We start from the raw sequence: 18,815 nt of genomic DNA on the forward strand, positions 1-18,815 counted from the left end.
ACTGATAAATCAGCGGTAGTTTTATTCGCTAGACTTAAGAAATTGATATACTGATCAAAAAGGAGGAAAAACGATCATGCACGTGCCTTAATATTGTGATATTTTTCTTCTCTCTTTCTCTCTCTCCTTCTATCTACTAACTGGTATTATTATTCTTTTATTGCTTAATACATACGTAGAGATATAAACAGACACGAAATAACATAGCAATGGGTCATTATTTGATTTAATTAATATCAAATACTTCATTAATTTGTTTTAAAAGTTTGTTGTTTTTTTTACTTTTATTCTTTTAAGACACTACGTTTAAAAAAAGCAACAATAATTTGACACAAATTCCAAGGCTAATATCGCATCTGAAAATGATATCGATGAAATAATAATGAAACAATGAATCAAATGTGTTGTTGAATGGCTAGACAACGATGTGCACATCCAGCGAGCGTTACCCAAGGTATACTCTAAGACAGGTGTGAAACCCCCAGGGCATGTCGTTTCCTGCTCAGGCACTGCTAATCCCTATACACAGGAAATGATCGCGGCTAATACTTAATACACAAAGTAACAGAATTTGTCAAAGAAAACAAAAATATATGAATTTTTGCATTGAATATTTATTAATATAAACTATAATTTCGTCTGTGAAGTTTATCATTACACCTGCACATCCTATCTTATCTATTGAACACGAAAATGGAGAATATTAAAATTAGAAAGAAAGACATTGTTTTAAAAAGTAATACATGTTAATATGAAAGTGAAAAACGATATTTTTTCTTGATCTCTTGTATAAAGTTCACGTGCTCAAAGTTAACTCTCGCCATCGAATGCTTTTCGGTCATTTGACAATTTGAGAAAAATGCCTGCACATTTAGATAAAAGAGGGAAATAAATTAAAGAAAAGTTTTCTTAATTTGGGAACAGAACATAAACGATGAGAAATAAAGAGGAAAAGAATTTTTTTCTTGATATCTTGGATAAAGAAAAATTTAAGTTCACGTGCCCACTACATGTAACTGCAAATGCTCGTCATCGGATGTTTTCCGGTAATTTGACACTTTAAGAAAAAGCATGTACATTTCATATACAATAAATCGAAATTAATTAATAAACAATATGAAGATGTACATTTTTTAAAAGATGTTCATCTTCTTTTTTTCAAATGAATGCTAAAAATCGTTTATCGAAACTTAAACACTCTGAGTTCAACATTTATTACAGTTTGTATATAATATGAAGATTAAAAAAAAAAAAAAACTAATTAAAATTTCTAGTATTTAATTTTGTTTCTTGATAGATTCTTAATAACACAAAATAATTAACCATTGCAAAGAGTAACAATTTAATAAAATTTTCTATTCAATTTCAAATATTGATATGTAATTATAGAAACAAAAATAAACTTATTTTTTCTCAGTTTAAATTCTATTCATAGCAAAATTAATTAATAAACACACGATTTTTTGTTTTTGATTTTTTTTTTTTTTTTGTTAGAGGGAAAATTCGCAAATTACAATTCGGGGAGATAACTCCTGTTTGTTTACGATACTAATTGTCAGTAATTGATCGATGATTTACCGCGGCGGGGACAGGTAGGTGATGAAATTCCCGTGGAGGGGACGCGGTTTACCTGTCTACCTGGCCAAATACCGCGTTGTGATTATACCGCGGCGGGGACGCGGGAAATACGGGATCCGCGTTGCCTGTACTGTAGATGCATGGTGCAGTCTTTATATAGAAAAAGGTCAATATCAATTGGCTTTTTATATAAGGTTCACTACTCTTTACAAAAGCAATAAGCAGTAAATCTGGAGAGCAAAACAATGTTTCAATCACACAGTTCAAATTTAAGTTCCGGAGATGCCTGAATGGAATTAAATATTTGATTTTTTTTAACTTAGAGACCTTCAAATCAAATCCTGTTCATGTGATTCCATAAATTCTGTACTCTTTATTTCAAAATGATAAATTTCTAGAAATTTTCTAGATATTTAATCAAAATATATTCTGTGATGATGCAATTGTAACAACTCTGATATAAATTGTACATGTACTTGTCTGACAAGCTTTCTTGCAGAATTCTTTAGAAAAGGCTGTTTTGACTTATTTTGTATACAAACTGTGTTCCATATATTTTTTGTTTATTTAAAAACTAGGGGAGTATAAATGTCCATCAGGTGTTTAGAAATAAAATGAAAGTAAACACATTCACATTTAGGAATTTCACATGCATGTATATAATGTGAATACAAACAGCGTTCCATACTTTTTTGTTTATATGAATGGTAAAATTTGCAACCATTATATATGTGTGGATGATATTTGGAAATCAAAACTTCACTTCTTTGAAAATCAAATTATTTAATTTTTTTGATTTAGTTTTGATTGCATAACAAACTACAGGTTGAAACAACAACTTTTAATGCTAATTGGCTATTGTTTACAGGCTGTCTGTCATAGAAATCTCATATAGAAAAAAGTATGGTGTGCAAATGGGTAATTCTAAATTCATATTGATCCCTAATTTTAATCTTTCGATTTCCCAACTTTCCCCTGAGTGAATTTTTCTAAACTTTTTATATGTGAGTTACTAATAGCTTATCTACAAATCTGCATTAAAATATATACTGTTGCAATTAGTTCTCATTTTTCAGTAGAATGACTAGACTATTTGTTTATTTGGGGTTATCATCATTACAGATACTATGCATTTTTTTTTTTTGAGTTAGAAACCCAAGTGCATGTACACTGTATATGCTTTCTTTATATCACAGAGTATCCTTTTTAATAAAACCTATGGCCTATTCTTAAGATGTCCGGTTTAGAATTATCAATATAATAGTCAGATTCAGCAGTATCATGATAAAGTTTTACATGCTTATGACTGATCAACTGACCTACAAATTCCATGTGAAGCCACTATCGATGTATTCGACATTATTTCCTTCATGAATGTGTTCTGATACTATTTATTTACTTAACCAATATACATGTAATGATCGATGCACATAGTTTTGTAAATATTCAAATTAATTAAGTCATTTTTCATGATGACACCCTTGAGATAACTTTAAGCTTGACCTCAAATATTTCAAAACAGACCTTTTGTAAAACCAGTATTTTATTCAGTGTTTGTTTACCCTGGAGTTGGGATGACCAGGCCTCTGTCCTTCATCATCTCTATCAGACTGGTGTAAGATTTTCTGGACGGCTCCAGGGCGCTCTCTGGAACCTCGGTCTCCAAGATCAGATCCACAGGGGCAGACATTTTTATTTTCTCACCCTGATGAAAAAATTGTAAAGTGAAAGAAAATTCAAGAAGTCTCTCCCATTTTCTATAATTATCCACTGCCTCATTAAATAAAATAAATTTTCTCTTCTTTATTACAAAAAGTTCGACCCCTTATCTTCCACCTGAAGATTTTATAACTGTTCAGATTTTATGTACAAAACTAATCTTTATTTCTGGAAGTCCAATTCACAAGGTTGTCAGCCCCTTACCTTTTTCTTGATGTAGAGTTTCTTGCCCTGGGTTTCCTCTAACATAAACTCACAAGCAGTTCTGGACCAGGTGCTTTGGTCCCCAGCTGGAACAACCTCCGCCAGGTGACAAAGGAAGGAGAATGCTGCATCCTGGGAAAAATCCTTCCTCAAACTCCGTAACTCGGAGGTCTGAATGGTCTCCGTAAACCCAAAATCCACCAGAAATACCTTGAAAAATAAGTTACGATACGTTTTAAAAACTATGATTTTTCATTTTATTTTATTTCATTTTTAGGTCAAGTAAGAAATTTTATTGAGCTTTAATCAATTAAATGTGATCTATGTCAAAATCTAGTTTAATCTACAACATGTTCAAAGAGGAGAACCACTCTCCAATCCTACCTTCTCTCCCAAAAAAATCAAATGAATGAATGCTTTTTATCTGTACCCCTGTACTGCTCTTACTAATGTAAGTAAAGTTGAACCTCAAATTTCCAATTTAAAAAATAAAAATTGAAATCAGGTAACAAAGAATTAAAAAAAAAAAGAATCTTTCTTTTTCTCTCAAGGACTTGAGAACGTTTCCTCTTCATTAATCATTAAGTTTTATTCTTTCGAAGAATCCTCAGTTATCCAAACTCCACACAAACATAAATTATTTCTTTTTTATGTTAAAGAGCTGTTTGTTTAATTAATGATAAAATTATTAATTAATAATTACCTATAAATACTTCTTAAACCATTCAATTAAAATTCATAGTGTGCATTTTTGCATAGACACAACCTTGCATATACACTTTTGTACAACCCTTTACAATACAATGATGTTATACCACTACACTACATGCATATCAACTTTTGGACAGAGCTGTAGGTTTGTTTACATCACATGCAGCATTGAATTTCCCACAGACAAGAAACATGGCAGCAGTAATGGAGAGCAATATTGGAGGGAAATGTAAGAAGCACACAGAGGCAATCCAGGGCTTGTGTGACACTTGTGATGAGGTGGTGTGTGTCAAGTGTATGATGGGACACCACAATGGACACACGTTTACAGACCTCGAGGCCAAGGTAGAGGAGAAGAGGGGCTCCCTGCAGGGGCACATGTTGGAGATGAAGAAGAGGATCCCCGTGTTACAACAGAGGGTGGCTGAACTCTCCATACAGGATGACAAAAACCAGAGAGATACCGAGGCCGTCATAGCCAGCATCACTCAAAAAGGTACCATTACATCCATTGTGATTTTTTCAGTATCATTTTTTTTCGTTGGCTGATTTGACTTCATGGATATATTTAGAATAGATGTGTAGGAGTGCCTAGCAGTGGGCCACATTTGTATTTCGTAAACATGGAAGAGGAGGGGGAAATTATATGAATCATGCATTCAATTTTGTTATCAATATTTAACTCAGCTTAAGTGCACAAAGCAAACGTGTTTAATTTTTGGCATTTTTTTCAGGAGAGGAGGCATAAATCTTTTACAAGACGAATATATTTTAGATCCAAATAATGTTTTAAAATTTCAGAAACACTCTACTCTTCTATTAAAATGCATTAAGACTTAAAATATCTCAATTTTATAAAGCATGCCTGAATAAACTGTTTAAATTAAAGTAGCAAAACATTTTTGTAATTAAGATAACTGAATAGGAAAAATTTGTATACCAAAAATAAAATCTCTTCATTTTGCAGGTGAAAGCATCCGTAGCAAACTAGACAACATAATATCCAGCCTCATAGCTAATGCAGAAAATCAACGAAAAGACACAGCCCGACAACTCAGTGGTACACAAGAAGTCACAGAAGATCTCGTAGCAAAGGGGAACTCATTTCTTGAAAGCGTTGAGGACAGGCTCAAGCACAGCTCTCACTTTGAGATCATTCAGTTAGAAAAAGAATGCGCCAAGCTTTTAATGAAGATGTCCGAGGATCATCTGATTTTTCATGTGGCTACTCCGCGTTTCGTTGGCGGGGAGGAGAGTGTTGAGAAATTGCAGTCAATGGTGGGGGACTTTTATTCGGACCTGGCGTCTTCACTAAAACTCATGAGCTACGTCAGGATTGACTCCACCCTGACACCTTGTGAATCTGACATTTTCATCTCCAAAATCTGCCAAGTCAGCAACACAGAGGCTTGGGTTAAAGGTTTTAGAGAGGATGAACTTAAAATGTACAACAAGCAAGGGAAACTGCTCAAGACAATGCCCTTGAAACCGACATGCCATGATTTTGCCACAACCAAAAGTGGCATGTTAATGACAGTTGACCCCAAAATGCGCTGTGTTCAAAACTTTAACTCGGAGGGTGAATCTACAACACTGATAGACTTTCCTGAGGGTTTGTTGCCCATCAGTATATATGTGAACAGAACAAGTGGTAACTTTCTTGTTGGATTAGTAGACAGTTTGAAATACTCTACGACCACAGCTCAAAACACGCGACTCCTGAAAAGATTCTCCTTCGATGGCCAGGAACTACAGACAATTCAGTACCAGACCAAGAAGTCTTTCTTTGGTCGGCAGACGTCGTCCAACATTTTCAGCTACCCCTATCGCATTGCTGAAAATGAACAGACAGGGGACATTGCAGTCATTAACTGGACGGGGGATTTCACTGGAGAGCTTGTAGTCCTCAGCAAGGATGGAGAGGTGATCTTCAGGCATTCACAGACGGAAGATGAGGACACATTTAGTCCCTGGGATGTGGCCTTTGATGTCCTAGGGAACATCGTCGTAAGCGACAGATACAGCAGGAACATTCAAATGTTTAAGATATCGGGAAAGGCCAAATGCATCCTTCACAAGTGTAGCTATACACCCCATGCTATTGAAGCCTTCCCTGATGGCAAGCTGTGGATTGGACATTCCAATGGGAAAATCAGCATTATCCAGTATATGGAATAACTAATTCAGCTTTATCCAGTATTATGCAGTATAATAGGGTATAGCTAAATCAGCAACATCAAGTCTTATGCAGTATATGGAATAGCAAATTCAGTATTATTCAGTTCATGGAATGGCAAAATAAGGATTATCCATTGAACATGGGATGTCAAGACCATGCACATTGTTGCTAGGGATTTTAAAGATTCTGGTTGTGAAGGGTATTAGGAATTTTGATTATTTTCCACTCTGTCTGTCTGCAGGAAGCGAGGCAGAGGTACAATATGGAAACTTTTTGTGAAGATTTAATACTGTTTAGTTTTTGTTAAACCAAGGCTATAATATTATAATGTGTATGGATTTGTCTGTTATTTCTTGATGTTAAAGATAAGTTTTTTTTTCTGATAATTTGATCTGAACATGCTGAAACAAGGTGTTACAAAGAGTTGGGAACTCTGATTAAATACAATAAAAAAAAATAATTGGCTTCCTCTTTTTCTTACTTGAATATTCTTTTTTGGGTTTAAAAAAAATGGTACATCCAATTTTTGGACAGAATTTAAGATTTTCTAAGTAGATAAACTTTGCATATATACAATTGCCAAGATTAAAGCTAATAGTGACAATAATTAACCTGTTTATATATAACATATGGCAAGGAGAAACCAGAGTTTGGTACTCCTATCCTCTTCCTTAACATAAAGAGATCTGATTTTGGGGGTTTGCATCCATTTCTTCATTTATGAGAGGTTTTATACAACCAATGTTTGTAATTTCATCTTAATAGTAATAACTCACCCTCTCAAGATTAATGTTGATCCATTACATACTAGTACTGTTAATCACTTTTTATTAGCAACAAGACTTAATTTTCACTTGATTACTCAAGACAGTGTACTCACAAAATATCATTATTGCTTACATGTATATAAGAATTCAAAATGATTATAAAGAGCTGTAACCACAATTTGAGAAAATTTGACTTGCTTATAAAGAGTAAATTTTTATCTCTAGGAAATAAGGTGTCACAAAAATTGAGTGATTTACAGCTTTAAACATTACTTGACCTTTTTAACACAAATACTGGTTGCCAATTAAAAACAGGCTTTATACCAATGAATCAGTCAAGTGTTTTATACTACACAATGTATCCTCCACCCCCTCTTAACTCTTTTCCCCTTAGACCTTCCCTCCTTTATCCCTTAATGATGACTTTTGACGCCTAGCCCCAAACTTTTAATGACGACTTTTGACGCACGTGTATTTCATTGTTGATTTGACTTGAAATTACCGCTTGTTTACAAATTATCAGAGCACAGGTGGCCACCTGCAGGTTAACAATAGATGATTGCATCATACTACAGTTAGAAATCACGTGATTTACCTGTGTAAACAAACAATAGAATCTTGGAAAGTCCCACCAAAATTCAAAATGGCGGACTGTTACATACGATGTTTTTTGAGCATATAACTCAGTAAATAAGCAATATTTTCTCATCCAGTAAAGTATTACATAAAATTCAAGCTATAAACTACCTATCTCTTGAAAAGTTTGAAAATTATAATGATCTATATGTGTAATATACTCCAACATAAGATACGAAAATTTTGTGAAGTTCGGGACCGTGCAGTGCTGATTTCGTTACCTGTTTCTCGCAAATTCAGAAGATACCTTCCATTTTACACATATTTATCAATGTTTAGGTGAAGAAAATAATTACTTTAATAGAATTGGATCATTAAAGTATCCAAAAATGTTCAGAAATCAAGTTTTAGGACGCAAGTCTGAAAATTTGTCGGCGAGATTGACATTGAAGAAGCACTACAACTTACTGATTTCTGAGGAATTAAACTTATAAAATTGATAATAAATAATAATTTAACCATCAATTATATCATCAGACATATTCTTTATTATTTATAGAGACAATTTTGGCTTATTAAAGCCGTTTTACATGTTGAAAATATTTATTTTTCTATTTTCACCTGCTTTCACCTGAATTATTTTTTAACAGAAAATTCCGATCGAAATTTTGTAAACAGATTTGAAAAATTTAATTTATTACGAATCCAATGATATATAATACATAGTATAAATGAAATATTTTGACCCTTATTAGTTCAGATTTAAACTGTACTATAATTCATCTAATACGCTCTAAGGGGCAGCCAGGCAAACACTCTAAGGATATGGCCAGTGCTTCAAATCGTGGCATTAAGGGGTAAAGAGTTAACATTTTTGTTCATGACTTGTTCTATCCTGGCCTGGTACTCACCTACACGACGTTCTTGTTCATGACTTGTTCTATCCTGGCCTGGTACTCACCTCCACAACGTTCTTGTTCAGGACTTGTTCTATCCTGGCCTGGTACTCACCTCCATGATGTTCTTGTTCATGACTTGTTCTATCCTGGCCTGGTACTCACCTCCATGACGTTCTTGTTCATGACTTGTTCTATCCTGGCCCGGTACCACTTCCCGTCCTCTGGTCTCCGCACAGCACAGAACGTCCCCTCGTCCCAGTTAATCCACTGTGGCTCTGAGTCCCGATATTCCTCCTCCATATTGTCCATTATCCTAATACAAAAAATTTTCAGAGTCAAGAACATACTGCATGAAATGACAACTCTTATTAAACTGCCAAACACTGGCCAGGCAGTGGAGAAGGTAAGCTGTAAGGATTCAACAGATTAAGAAGGCACTCATAACCAGTTGTTCATAACTTGCAAAATGTTTATTTAATCTTTTTTTGAAATGCAGTTACATTGTAAAATCGGCCTGTGTGTATAAAACTAACAAATTCTTCTCTACAACAGGTTAATCATTGTCAAAATTTCTAAAATAATTTCAATGAACCAGTCCCCTCACCTATCTAAGCTGCTGTCCACCACGTAAGCATAGAAGCAAGATGGATCTGTAAACTGGCCGATTTTAACTTCAACGTCTAGATCTTCGTCACTGCCCTTCTGAACTTTTGCTGGAACAGAATGCTCATTATAGAAAATATTTGTATTTTGATTGTACATTGGTGGTGTCCTTAGTTGGCAAGATTCATAGCTCAATTACACCCCTCTTGACTAAAACAGAGAATGAAAAATCTTAATTCATTAAAAAGTCTACTTTTCACAGTTCTATTTCCGAAAATCCCATAAGGGTTTCACTCACTCAGCTATTGCTAACTTTATTTACAAGTAAATTCTTAACTTATTCCTTGTATGTACAGAACTACATGTATAAAGAAGTTCCCTACATTTCTTTTTGTGGCTGGAGGTCTGTCTTGATTTTTTCCTAGCTCCTGTGGATGAGTCAGAGACATTTCCTTCCGGTGCTGGGGAACACAGTTTCCTTGGAGATGCCCCCGGAGTGAAGGACAGGGCAGACGAGGGTAGGGATTCTGTTGACACAGAGGTGCTCTCTCTTCCCAACGCCATTGATGAACTCTATCAAATTCAAAATCTAGCTATAAATAACCTCACTCAAAATAAACAGAACTACACAAATATATCAGACTCTGTTGGTATCCAAAGTACACAATCATGCTAAAAGGTCCTCAATGCTTTTTAAGGCATTTAAATAAAATAAAAAATATTCAGTCTTCATTACTTTCCACAGAAATTCTTTACTTCTGTATGAACAATGCTGTAACACAATGAACCATTCCATTACTTTACTACCACAATAAGGTACGAAAAGCACATACTTACCACAAAATACCTTTAAAACTCCAAATTGTTCGCATATATCATTGAATATAAATTAAAAAGATTTATTTAACGTGATAAATTAAACAATCATCACTAATTGTGGGCACATCGGGTCTTTGAACACTCACCCTGGTGGAGCAGTCTGTCAAGCTTTCTTGTGACCCAGAAGCCAACAACTGATCCTCAGGGATTGGCAATGACCTTGAAATGACAGATGTAATCAACTGTAATCATTAAACACAAACTTTTAAGTCAATTCTACTGTAAAACTGGGTTAAAACTTGATTATTAGAAAGAACTTTCTACAAATTCCTTAGAAGACTTTACATCAAGTTCCTTGTACCTTTATCATCTCAATTATAAGGAAGGAAAATTAAGAGTCTTGCTGACTTTCTTACAATCAAGTTTTACTGAAATATTTTAACAGTCAGTCCGCAAGGAAACCATGCAAAACTGTACAAATCGAAGGTTGTCATATCTTTATGAAATTTGGTGGGTAGTTAGACTTCATAATATTTTATTCAAAAAAGCCCCCCAAAAATTCCCATCATTCAACATGGCAGCTGTACCCATATCAAAAAATAATACAGAAAAGTATATTTTTAATATACTTTTAATACATTCATTTTTGTACTTTCTTAAAATAATACAGAAAAAATATATTATTTTCCTATCACAAAAAATTCAGTATATCATTTTTGTATTAAAATTTGACTTTGATTTTGTACAGTGTATTATTTTTGTATTTTTTGGACTTAGATTATTTTCAGTGTATTATTTTTGTATTTTTTCAGGACTTAATTTTTTCCAGATGTATTTTTTCTGTATCAAATTTGAACTTAGTAATTTTACAGAAAAGTCTATACAGTTAGACTGTATCATTTCTGTATTAAATTTGGACTTCATAATTTTACAGACAGTTTGTCTGTATTATTTTTATATCAAATTTAGACTTAGTAATTTTACAGAGTTTGTCTGTATTATTTTTATATTAAATTTGGACTTGGTAATTTTTACAAAAAGACGGTCAGTATTTTTTGTCTCAAATTTGATTTTAGCACATTTACAGAAAATTCCATATATTTGGTCTCTATTTCTTTTTGTTGTTGGGGGGGGGGGGGGGGGGGAGGGGGGTTAAATTTAGACATATTTTTTCTATTTACATTTGTCTTTATGAACTTTATAAATTTTAGAGAAATTCCTTGCAAAATGTCTGCTGCTTTTTTTATAAGTTTATAGCATACCCGGTACTTAGAAAATTTATATTATATATTTTTTTTTTCAGGAATCTTGGTATACGATTATCTAGAACTTAAATAATTAATTGGTACTAAAATTTATGTTAATCTCAATCAGTGGTAATCCAGAGAAATATTTCCATCTTGGGCATGAAGCTTTTACAGCGGGTTTACATTAACTTTTCAGTGGGTTTACATCTTTCACGTGTTTAGATCTATCACACAACAGGTGGTCTTGCAGGCTAACAAATGATTGCATCATACTACAATTCAGAAATTACGTGATTTACCTGTGCACATGGAAAGTCCCAACTAGCTATTACCATGCATACGATGTTTTCTTCAGATTTTAGTATATGTGCACATTTTCACTAAGAGAAGGAATCATATTCAAATTATAAAAAGTAATTTGTTTTTATTCAGATAAAATATCACTTTTACTTCAACTCTGTGTTTAATTCTACTCTCATTTTAAAAAAAAACGATCCTGATTTTAATTAGTTAATAATTTACAAGTTAATTATGTTTGATCTTGGGCAAATTCTTGTATAATCAATGCAATCAAATGACAGTTTCTCAAGTTAAATCTTCTACCCTTACAGCCTGAGGCATGTTAATTAGCCAGGTGGCTGTGTGCTTCGTTCAAGCGTGAAGTGATTTCCTGTCGTGAATTCACACTTGGTTGCGTTATGTAAACAAGAGATTATCAGTATGCACTGAATAAACAGAACAGCTAAGGAATATTGCCTTCACTGGGAATATTTATTAATTTTTTGATAGGAAAAAAGAACATGGCGCCGAGAAAAGGGGGCATGGCTCTATACCTTGTTATTTTGCTTTAGATTTAACACTAAATTGATCCTTCTTCTAAAACTTTATGGTCTACTTTACAGGTCAATTTGTATAATTAAAAAAACAAAAACAAAACAATATGGCTGACCAGAAATCTTTCTCATCTGTAATCGGAAAATTTCTTAAAAACAAAAATAACGATTATAAGAAATGATTCCTAATAATTATTCTAGTAATGATCAAGGGTTTATTAAATTGATTCCATTTACTTATTAGACTTCGTACTTGACTGTTAAAAATATTTTATTTTTAAAAATCGTCAATCTTCGTAAATAAGGAGCTATTTGATTGGTCAGATTTTAAAATTTTTCTTTGCTTTTCTCTGATTGGTTAACGGTAATTTACCCACGCCATTTTGAAAAATAGATCGACGAACCGAATTGAGAGAGTTGGTGATGTTTAATAAGATTTAGCTAATATTCGCCGATGAAATTGGTAGAAAATAGATGTTTAGCTACAGCATGTTAGCATGGATCACATTTATAAACAAAGGAAAGCGAAAACGGAAGGAGGTTGGCGTTTTTCAAGCATCATGCCCTGGCTTTCCTGGTGTAAACAACGCCATATGCGGTAAGAATTTACATAAAATAGCACAGTAGTTTCAATTTTTAAAATGTGAAGTGTAGATTAATAAATGTTAATAATATCTTTTATAACCAATTCATAGTAGGTCAAATTGAATGCAGATATATTGGACATGTTGGATTTGTGGCGAAAGAGAGTTTTGTTATGCTACTTTCCATCTTGAATTGTATGGATAATTACGGGCTTTCAACATGTTCAATGGCAAATGATATTATTTAAATGGACCAAAAATGACTTAAAAATTAATTTCACCCTATCCCTCAGGCCTAAACATGGAATAATAACATATAAAATCATCTTGGCATCCAACCATTTAAATTTTGAAAAGTGAGGTGGGGGGGGGGGGGGGTAATCATTGCAACTAAGCTTAATGGATTTATGGTTTTGCATACTTATAATTATTTCAAAAATGACTTGAGAAGAAGGTGGTTAGAAAGATTTTTTTTGGCACAAACTAATTATTTTTTATATCAATATATGATGATCCATATTTCCCTTCCCCAATATCAGTTTAAGATTTCAAATCAAATGACCCCCCACCCCCACCCCAATTCCAATGAGGTGTATTGACAGTTTTATATTTTCATTTTTTAATGGTCTGTATTTCTACCTGTTCTGCAAAACATTTATCAGTATCGTTACTTTACAGTTTGAGTGCCTCTGCAGAGCCAAAGAAGAAAAGCTGATTAGTTATAGAGGAATAAGACACCCCCCACCCACCCTACCCCTTGAAGCATTACAGGTGTGTAACATTGACAAATGACAATATCAGCTAATCATGTGAAGATTTCTTTTTTGTGTGTGTCTGTGCATCTATTTTTTATATAAACCCAATACATTTTGATATTCTATTTTGTAGTCTAAGATTATGCAGGACCAAGCAGGATGACAGTGAGATGTATTTCTTCAATAAAGTGCTGTGCAAAAGAAACCCCAAAGCAGAGAGAAGATCTAGACTTTTGAATTCATATCTCATTATAAATGTACAATTTTCAAAGACAATAAGATTGATAAAACATGACTTAGAAATGAGGACAATTGAAGAGTGAATACTGTATGTTACTGAATGTAAGACAGAAAAGATCAAGATTATTGCACAAAAAGTAACTAAATCAGTAATCTAAAGTAAAGCCATCTTTAAAATCTGATTGAAAGCTGCATTTAAGAAGGAAGAAGTTTTTCACGTTTTTAGTACTTTTCTAGGCACTGCTTTGTATTATTTAAAGCTTTTTTATGTACTTTTTGTCTATCATTCTTGTACCTTTTTTGAACTCATAAATGTATTTTTTTTTTGTATCTTTCAGAATGTATTATATTTAGATTTTTTTTTGTTTTAATTCGATTTTAATACAGAAATAATAGACTGATACAAAATTAATACATTTTGTATTATTTTCCTATTTTTTTTTTTCAAGGTGCTCCAAATAATACAGAAATAATAGACTGATACAAAATTAATACATTTTGTATTATTTTACTATTTTTTTTTTCAAAGTGCTCCAAATAATACAGAAATAATAGACTGATACAAAATTAATACATTTTGTATTATTTTCCTATTTTTTTTTTCAAGGTGCTCCAAATAATACAGAAATAATAGACTGATACAAAATTAATACATTTTGTATTATTTTCCTATTTTTTTTCAAGGTGCTCCAAATAATACAGAAATAATAGACTGATACAAAATTAATACATTTTGTATTATTTTACTATTTTTTTTTTCAAGGTGCTCCAAATAATACAGAAATAATAGACTGATACAAAATTAATACATTTTGTATTATTTTCCTATTTTTTTTCAAGGTGCTCCAAATAATACAGAAATAATAGACTGATACAAAATTAATACATTTTATATTATTTTTGTATTTTTTAGTTCTTCTGTAAATTGTATTATTTTTGTACTTTGGATAAGGATTTAATACAGAAAAAATACAAGAGTACAGAAAAAATACATCAAGTGTATTATTTTTGTATTTTTACTGAGAAATAAAGTATATTAAAAATATATTTTTTTGTGTTTCATTTCAAAGAAAGTGTATTATTTTTGACCTAATTTGGAACCAAGATAAAAAGGGTTCCAAATTTGGTCATTAAAAATATACTTTTTTTGTATTATTTTTGTATTATTTTAATCTATTATTTTTATATTTATTTTCGATATGGGTAGGCAGTGCCACCTCCTTTCTGCACATTTTAGTGCAAATGCACTTAAAAATTTCAAGCAAAATGGTAAAAATCACATTTAATTCATTGTACTCAAAATCAAATTTGCATTTATTTTAAAGTACTTTTAAGTAACATTAGACTATGTTCTTTCAAAATTGATATTTGTCACAATAATTTCTTGATTTATAGGAATTTACAAATTGCCAATTTTCGAAAAAAAATTGCTCAAACTCAAATGGGTTACATATTTAATGTAAAGATATATAACTGTTAAAAATATTCTGTAAATCTATTGCTATGTTCGTTTCCATAATTACTAAATCATCTGTTTGTTTGGTGTTGAACTTATGAAGGTAGAAACTTTTGAAAAGCATTTATATCATTACATGTATTTGGATGCCTCATCTGTTTGTAAATTTTTTCAAATGATGACAAAACAAGATGCTAATTAAGACAATAAGAAAACTATGTATGTTTATATAGAAAATATATGATTTAGTCTGTCCTAAATGATCTTTCCCCTAGTTTATTTCATTATTACATGTTTCAAATGTGTTTTAATTTCTTTTTTTTCTCCTCTTCATATTCTGATTATGTATATCATAAACTTGTACCTCTGATCTGAATTTATATGTTGTAAATATTCTTCGTTGTCCTCATGCACCATATATTTGAAATGATGAGTGAAAAAATGAACTTGAACTTGAATGGGGCTTGGTGCCTTAAACAAAATATCAAATGTATATTTGAGAAAAAAAATCTGTTATTAAAAGGACATTTAAAGTAAAACTGCATTAAATTCCTATACAACTGCACTTGTTAGGAAAATTTTTGTAACTGTTAATTACCGCATAGTACATTTTTTTTTATATACTTTTTAATGAATTCTTGGTAGTTGATACAGATAATGTAGGTTGTCCCCCCTCCCTCACAATAAAAAATTGCTTCCTATGGGCCTGTTATTTGCTTCTTCAAGCTATTAAGTTGTTGTTTCTTTCTTACATTCAAATATCTTAAAATAAGTTTTCCCACTTTCATAGTACAATAATTCTCCAAAACAACTCCCTAGGTGAAGAAAAACTAGAACTGTCCAATAGGGACAAATACCCCCCGCTGGGTTTTTCAGAGAAGGTGCAAATTCAAAAATACTTTATGGATCTAGAGGTGTTCACAATTTATATACTTACAAAAATTTGCAGTGAAATATAATTGCTCATCATGTTTCTTAATGAATGAAACAAAGGTGCAACCAAATGAAACATCAATACTACATATAATACATTGTAAATCCATTGTAACATTTTTTTTATTTTTTCATTTTATTTTTTTTTATTTCTGCATTAAAAAAAATACATTGCAATTATGTGTTATGTCACTCTGCAAACTGAATGTTGAAAAAAAAACCATTATACAAAATCAAATTAATCTTGATATATCAATTTGAAATGCATTTTGAAAATAAAGAGCTGGTCATCCAGTAATGAAGTGCTTTGACAGACAATAAATTACAATTAAGAGAATAAGAGAAGAGAGATCTTTAATTCTTGTGCCTTATTCCCTGGAGATTAGATAACACACACACGCTTGATAAGAGATATGCCTTAACAACTTCCAACACCAAACTCATTAATTTATCTTTAACTGGATGCATGTCCAGTCATTATTCCCAAGAGACAAATGAAATTACATTTTCTTCTGTGCAATGTAAAAACTGTTTTTAACACTTGATGATGTTTCTTTTTTTTTTAAGTTTTTATGAGTAGTTTTAAGCTGTAGTATTTTTGAACAGATATTCTAGATTCTATATCTCAAACCTTATACATGAGGCCAAAATGAACAAGTCAATTAAAATAAAAAATAAAACCTGTAAAATGCAAAAAAATTAACAAAAAGAGTTGAAAATTCCAGGTGCACACCTTCATATGGTGAATAATAAGTGTACAAATTTTCAGATTAATCCTTGTAATAGTTTCTGAGAAACGGTTCGGACAAAACCACAGAATAAAAATGAAAAAACACCTGTAAAATTCAAAATAATCATTGAATCAAGATGAAAATATCAGGTGCACAACTTCATATGGTGAATAATATGTGTACAAATTTTCAGACAAATCCTTCCAATAGTTTCCGAGTAATGGTCCGGACAAAATCTCGTCTACAGACAGACAGACAGACGGACATGGTGATTCCAATATACCCCCCCTAAACTTCGTTTGCGGGGGGTATAAAAAATGATCATACATGACTTTCTTCTTTAAATGTTGACTCACCACTCACCTGTCACTTTTTACCCAATAATACTAAAGAGTTCCAACAAGGGGAGATAACAATTTATTTCCAGTAAATTGGTAACATGGGGCTAAAATAAGCAAAAGAAAGTTATATGAAGTATCCAAATCAGTTATTCCTATTCTAAAAATATATTAGATTAAGAAGCTTCTATTTTTCATTTAAATATCATAGAAATAATCCATAAATATAATTACAGACTGTTATTTAAAATATGTGAAATTGTAGCCAAGTTTGGTATTTCAAAGTTAATTTACAACATGTAGATCTATATTATTTGCCAAGCTCAATATTTTAAAACAAAATACACCTTAAATCATTCTTAAAGTAATCAAAGTACTGAGACAGTACTGAAAGATGGGGTCAAAATAATCTTCATGCTAGATTTCACAAATGTGATTTTTTTTGAGTTTTAATAACTGTTACAACTTAATTTTTCATTGACATACTAAAAACAAAACGGTGAATAATATATATTCACATTTTATATTTAATTTGAAGTAGAAATTTTACTAATTGCTCAGTCTGGAAACCTTTCCGAACTGCTCCGAATTTCATCGGGTACGAATTAATATTTTTCCGGAAGTAAACAGTGGATGATGCGTACGCAGTCATAATAATACGCAGTTAGTACTTTGTTTACTAGTGTGATTTACAGTTAATATTTTCAGTTTTAAATTATCAAAATACTTTATTAGTTTGAATTAGAAAAAGGTTCACATCACTTTCTTCAGTTTGACACAGAATGTTTATGTTTTGATCAAAACAATTTCTGCACTCTTTCATATGCGTAGATTTAATTCCTGTGTTATCACCATGGCTTCCGATTTGAGGCCTCTGACAGTAAACTAAAAGACAGGGTCACGTGACCCCGTCTAAAAATTAATTTAATCCAACTTTAAACTTGGTCTTGAGAGAAAAGAGCATCTAAAAATGGCTAAAAAAAATCATACTCATTGATCTACGATCTATAAATAGATGCATAAAAATTAAAACATTCATTTGAATTAAGTTTTTCCTCATTAATTGGGTAAATTGGACCAAGACTTTGAAAATAAACCAAAATTTGAAAATAAACTGATGACAGAAGGTAACTTTTTGAATGGATCATGATTTGTACAGATTTTCCATTAAATTTTGTGTGATTTTCGAAAAATATGCAAATGAGCTGTTACTAAAAATAAATGCAGGGTTCAACATTTTTCTGTGGATATTCTGACTTCTACCTTTATGTAGAAAATTTTAAGCCACTAAAAACTCCTAAGTTGCAATCTTCCATTTGGACGATTTTTAAAATTTTGCATGGTTTTCTCTCAGCCTGGCTCTAAACAAAGATTTCTTCGCAGATTATATAAATTTTAAATTATACCAATATTTCAAATAAAATCTGTTTTCCTAGAACATAAACCTTTAAATGTGATTATTTAAGTTGAAAGTATGAAACAAATATTCTTTATATGCATTTAACTAACAAACAAATTAACCAATGCTCTTTAGGCTGCCTACCTGTCTCATGTGCTATTGGTGCACCCCTTGCTGACTGGTTCACTATTGAGGTCACCTACCTGTTTCCGGTGCTATTGGCGTAACCCTTGCTGACTAGTTC

The 18,815-nt window shown here is 31.9% G+C and overlaps 2 protein-coding genes and 1 long non-coding RNA gene across 3 annotated transcripts; 2 read left to right on the forward strand and 1 right to left on the reverse strand.

Annotated features, from left to right (window-relative positions):
- Positions 1-3,140: 3,140 nt before the first annotated feature.
- On the reverse strand, positions 3,141-10,425 carry LOC134263661 (RING finger protein 17-like; the record flags this gene model as incomplete). Its single annotated transcript, XM_062746035.1, has 7 exons — positions 10,417-10,425; positions 10,202-10,297; positions 9,620-9,809; positions 9,238-9,346; positions 8,796-8,946; positions 3,502-3,711; positions 3,141-3,283 (listed from the first exon to the last, which is right to left on the reverse strand). Coding segments are annotated over exons 1-7 (908 nt in total), but the record flags the coding sequence as incomplete, so codon positions are not given.
- Positions 4,341-6,870, forward strand: LOC134263660 (uncharacterized). Its single transcript, XM_062746034.1, has 2 exons — positions 4,341-4,708; positions 5,180-6,870. Exons 1-2 carry the CDS (start codon positions 4,405-4,407, stop codon positions 6,388-6,390), a joined length of 1,515 nt encoding a protein of 504 aa, XP_062602018.1. The 5' UTR covers positions 4,341-4,404; the 3' UTR covers positions 6,391-6,870.
- Positions 10,426-12,429: 2,004 nt separating the features above from the next.
- On the forward strand, positions 12,430-13,795 carry LOC134263659 (uncharacterized). Its single transcript, XR_009991329.1, has 3 exons — positions 12,430-12,733; positions 13,398-13,490; positions 13,608-13,795. It is a non-coding gene; the product is annotated as an uncharacterized LOC134263659 (long non-coding RNA).
- Positions 13,796-18,815: the final 5,020 nt, after the last annotated feature.

The sequence above is a fragment of the Saccostrea cucullata genome, unplaced genomic scaffold (genome assembly GCF_032062105.1).
Source record: "Saccostrea cucullata isolate Sc308-1 unplaced genomic scaffold, CSIRO_AGI_Scuc_v1 ctg11469, whole genome shotgun sequence".
Taxonomy (NCBI): domain Eukaryota; kingdom Metazoa; phylum Mollusca; class Bivalvia; order Ostreida; family Ostreidae; genus Saccostrea; species Saccostrea cuccullata.